A 4,732-nucleotide genomic window follows, 5' to 3' on the forward strand; every position below is an offset into this window, starting at 1 on the left:
TCATTGAGCACAGTGCTGACACTCTTAGCCGCGCTCCTAAAAAAAAAATGAAAACACTTCTGACTCAGTAAATGAATTTGAAGTATTCAAGTTACCCTTAAAAAATTTGCCCTTAAGGCAGGAAAACCTGAGCAGCTAGACGAGAAACAAAGGAAGGCCGCGCTTGCAGGATGCCCTGAAAGTGGTGTCACGTTGACCCAAAGATCTCTCCTTGTTGGAACATTAAAGAGGAAATTTCAGTCAACCGTCTGTTACTGAGGCAAGACAGATTGATTGGACTCGCTTCGCTTTGATGAGAAATGCTTTTCAAATACACATCAGCAACTTTGTCATCGAAAAGTGTAAAACCAAAGAGCTCATGGTAGGTATATGCCACGCATACAAGAACCCACCTACCAGCCACTCCCGCGTTGTTGGAACCACAAAATGATATCCGGAGCATAAACACAATAATATGGGGTTACTTATCCATTTATTTGTTGCTCCAATCTTCTTCGTCAGTTATTTGTTGCTCCAATCTTCTTCGTCAGTTATTGTACAGCTGGCAATGACCGCAGACTTCATTCCGATCAATCCACTAAATTTCTTGCACCGTAAAAGAGTTTTTCAGTGTTGCGCATTGCAGTGGCAAATGAAACGGGAAAACATCGGCAAGCCAGGCGAACGGACTGCGAAGGTATTTCTCTATCGTTTCGCCTGTCACTGTGCAGGCTGCTCCGTCAACGGACTTACGTGTGATTATAAAACGGCCTTAATTAAAGTAACAAAAAAAACAATACGCATTTGGGCTTGAAAAAATAGTCGGTATGTGCTTTGCAATCTGCAGATGAATTTGACCCACGCGTAAGATGTTTTTAAACCTGATGTCCAGTGATTTTTGTTACATTTTTAATTAATCTATGTTTTACTTGCCTTCTTTATTCTATTTTAGAGATTCCCTGTTTCAGACTCCTCGCTGTCTTAAGCATTCCCTTTACTTTAATCCTCATTCCTTTTTGCCCCATTTCTTGTCTTAAAGAGATCATCCTTTTTCAATTAGTTTTAAATATCTATTTCTAGCTATTGCTGTTGGTGTTGTTGTATTTTTCTTTTTTTGTCATGCTAAGAAAGGCTACACCAGAATGCAGACGTTTTTCCTGACATGATATGTTTGCTTTGTAACATGATTTATTTTTTCCGTCAGTTGTGGTTGGCCAAATTAAACAAAAAAGTCAAAACTCAAAAATGCCCTATCGTGGAACTTTCAAAAGGAAAAGTTACTTTAATTAAGAAAAGACTATTAAGACAACTTCTTCCTTTTCCTTTTACAAATTTACTCAGTTTTGTTTACAACGAGCAGCTGTGTTCATACACTGAATGCCTACTCAAGCCGGCAAAATTTGAACATACAAGAAGTCTCTCTGTATTGCATATTGTTCTTACATCATCCTAACTTCAAAAACAATAGGCCATTTGCGAGTTCATGTCTGCCTTCTCTTCAAAGCCAGTCTTTGTGCCTAGATTTTTTTATGAAAATTAGTTTTCATTCATATGCAAAGTACAAGTAATTACCGTCACGAAAACTTCACACTAAGACTCGCTTTGACGAGGATGCAGACATGAACTCGGAAATGGCTTATTGTGTAACGGATAGTCTTTTTACAGTGTTTTCACGTTGCTCGCTTAAAGTTTTGTTTCCTGTTTAGGTTATGACTACAGCTAGACCTCAAACATTTCACATTTACTTTTATCTCCTCTTCTGCAATTTTCCGTAATAGTTATTGCAGAAATACCCGGCCACTAGAAATGGAGCCCAAGAACACTGCTGTCACAGTGCCGCATATGCAGTCGTGGTGTTGATTCACAGACCTTTTTATTCACTGTGCCGAAGAGAACTAAGAATGACTGATCCCGCAGTGTCTGTCTCGGGAATCGGTTAACTACACTTTTTACGATATCATGTGAAGAATATAGCTCTCGTTTACTGATTAAACCTAAGGGCTCGTTTCAGTGATTAGGCCTAAACACTCTTAAAATTTTAGTTTTCATTTCACGGTTCGGTTAACTATACTTTTTACGAGATCATGTGAAGAATATAGCACTCGCTTCCACCAGCCATTCTACTCAACTCAATTTAACCTTAAGACGACTGAGGCACCGCGACACTGCGTCAGCAGTCATTGCGGCATGTGCTCGACTCAATTCAACCTTCAGTTGTTTAAGGCACCACGGCACTCGTGCAGTTGTGGTGTTGATTCACAGACCTTTTTATTCACTGTGCCAAAGAGAACTAAGAATGACTGATCCCGTAGTGCCTGTCACGGGAATCGGTTAACTACACTTTTTACGAGATCATGTGAAAAATATAGCTCTCGTGTAAATTAAGATAGAAAAGGTGACAGAAGACTTAGGAAGTTTGTCTCCACGTGCACTTCAAAGCTTTTATCTTTTAATTATACTCAGTCTTTTCTATTTGTCTCTGACAACTCGAAATGATTTGTTCGAAGGGATGATTATGCCATGTAATGGCCTTTTCTGCGCTCTCAGCTCAAAATAGAAAGATCCGACGTGCTAGCAAGATGTGATTGAATGTCTAGAAAACTTGTCATTATGAAAGCTATCCAGCGTGGAACCACTTTTAGGCCCAACGACAAACAATCACTTCAGCTGTGCAACGGTACTGATCGTGTTACCATTTTTTTTCTCCGTGACTGCGAAATTTCGAAATACAGAAGGGCCGTACATTACGGCCCTGCATCCCAAGAGCAAGAAAAAGTGTTTGAACTAACGATGGCGATATGCCTTTTATATATTATTATCATTATTTTTATTTTAATTCTTATCATTTTTTGCCTTTCCAATTAAGTGATCATCGTTTTGACAACATTCTACACGGCATCTTCACTAAACCACTAAACCTGAAAATCTACGACACGCCTAACTAAAGTCTAAGAATTCACCATAGGAGATCGAACTATTTTGTTCTCTGGTTAATTTCGCATTTCTCCCTAGTTTTTTGTTTGTTTGTTTGTTTGTTTTTGCAGTTTTGCTCTCTTTTTGGTTTATGTCGATTAACATATATACAAAACAGCGGCCCAAAGATTTTCGGCTAACTCTCACTCGTTGGTTCACCAAAGTACTCTACCCTTTACTGAAGAAATTGTTAGTGTTTGCTGGTTTTCAAAAGATACACAATAAAAAGCTTACGGTAACAGGGAACTCAGACCATTTTCTTCATTTTTAAATCGAACCCATTCATCACTTGTTTTATACAAATTGATATTTCAAATTAATTCAGTCTGTTTTGAGGTCTTCCGAAGATTATTTAGTGATGATCAAAACTTGACGAGTCCATTAAACACTTCCTAACAGCACTGCGTATCTGTTTCATTCTCCAACAGTAAATAATTGGATTCACCGAAGAATTCATAAAAACAAATGTAGTCGCTAGGTCATAAGCAAGCTGTACTGACTGAGTTACCCCACCAACGTTTTCAACTATCATGACCGCAAGGAATGGAAGATAAAAAAGGAGCATTACAACATAGACATAAATTACAGTCACGGCTGATTTTTTACATTTAAGGACGTCGGCAGTTCTGTTATGTATGCAGTAAGCTGCGGTTCGGTTAACTTCATTGATTTGGCGTAGGTGCTTGCGAGCAATATAGAATATTTTGCACGTGCAGAAGGCAGTTGTGAATACTGCAAGCACATTTATGACGATTGGAAGCACGACCCATTTGTCTCCGAGCCAGAACTTCGAGGCCACTACGACCGATAACATCACCCAAACCATAACCACCAACGTCATCATTCGAGGAAACGTGACAATGCTGTTGTATCGTAGATGAAGAGACAGGGCAAGAAGTCTGTCAATGCTAATGGCGCCCAGAATTAGAAAAGATACACCACCAGTAATCCATCCAAAAAAGAACTGAATCAACCTCAAATTACAGTAGATTTGAAACTCTTGCAAAATCTCCGCTGTCTTGAAAGCAACGAAAGACGGCTGGCCGATCAAGCCAACAAGAACATCCGCCATAGCAAGGCAAAATAACAGCGTGAATGACGGAAGATGAAGTTCCCGTGTTTTCCAAATGACGAGCATAATAGTTCCATTTCCCAACATCGTGGTCAGCGCAAATATTGAGCTTAAAACGCACGATATTACACTGACTGTGATGTACTGTTGACTTCTTTGCCAAAAGACATCAAAGAAAAAACACCTTAAGTCCGTCTTGTTCATGATGAATGACACAGGAACGTTTACGTGTAAGTGAAGCTAACGTATTTATATACTGTGGTGTGTCCAATTAATTCCCTGATCATTAATCACATAAGTGCTGTTTTCATCACATTGCCAATATGAAGTGGAGACGATGTTGTTTTGCTATGCATATTAGATGCCTGAAGATGTTTCTGGTTTTATCAAACCTTTGATCGATATGACTTTCTGAATTAATCTTGGGAATTCGTCATTGGCTCATTTTAATTTAAAAGAAAAAAACAAATAACAAATACCAAAAGGGCTCATAGAGATTCTTTAAAACGAAGACAAATATTGTGACCGTGAATTTATTATAAAGTAATTAGATAAACAAATTTCATTCGTAACCATGTCCGAAAGAGCTTGCAATTTTCCTCTTCCTTTTCCTTCTCATGGAGACAGTTGCACTTATGGAATTTACTTCCTTCTTTCTTTTCGCTTGTTTATTTCTTGCTTGAGGTTATGCTGGCTTGCAAGACACGA

The 4,732-nt window shown here is 38.7% G+C and overlaps 1 protein-coding gene across 1 annotated transcript; it reads right to left on the reverse strand.

The window, feature by feature from the left end:
* Window positions 1–1,253: 1,253 nt before the first annotated feature.
* LOC137976225 (melanocyte-stimulating hormone receptor-like) lies at window positions 1,254–4,336 on the reverse strand. Its single transcript, XM_068823520.1, has one exon. The coding sequence runs from the start codon at window positions 4,226–4,228 to the stop codon at window positions 3,305–3,307; it is 924 nt and encodes a 307-aa protein (XP_068679621.1). The 5' UTR covers window positions 4,229–4,336; the 3' UTR covers window positions 1,254–3,304.
* Between the last annotated feature and the right edge of the window lie 396 nt (window positions 4,337–4,732).

Source organism: Montipora foliosa, chromosome 1, assembly GCF_036669935.1.
Source record: "Montipora foliosa isolate CH-2021 chromosome 1, ASM3666993v2, whole genome shotgun sequence".
NCBI classification, from domain to species: domain Eukaryota; kingdom Metazoa; phylum Cnidaria; class Anthozoa; order Scleractinia; family Acroporidae; genus Montipora; species Montipora foliosa.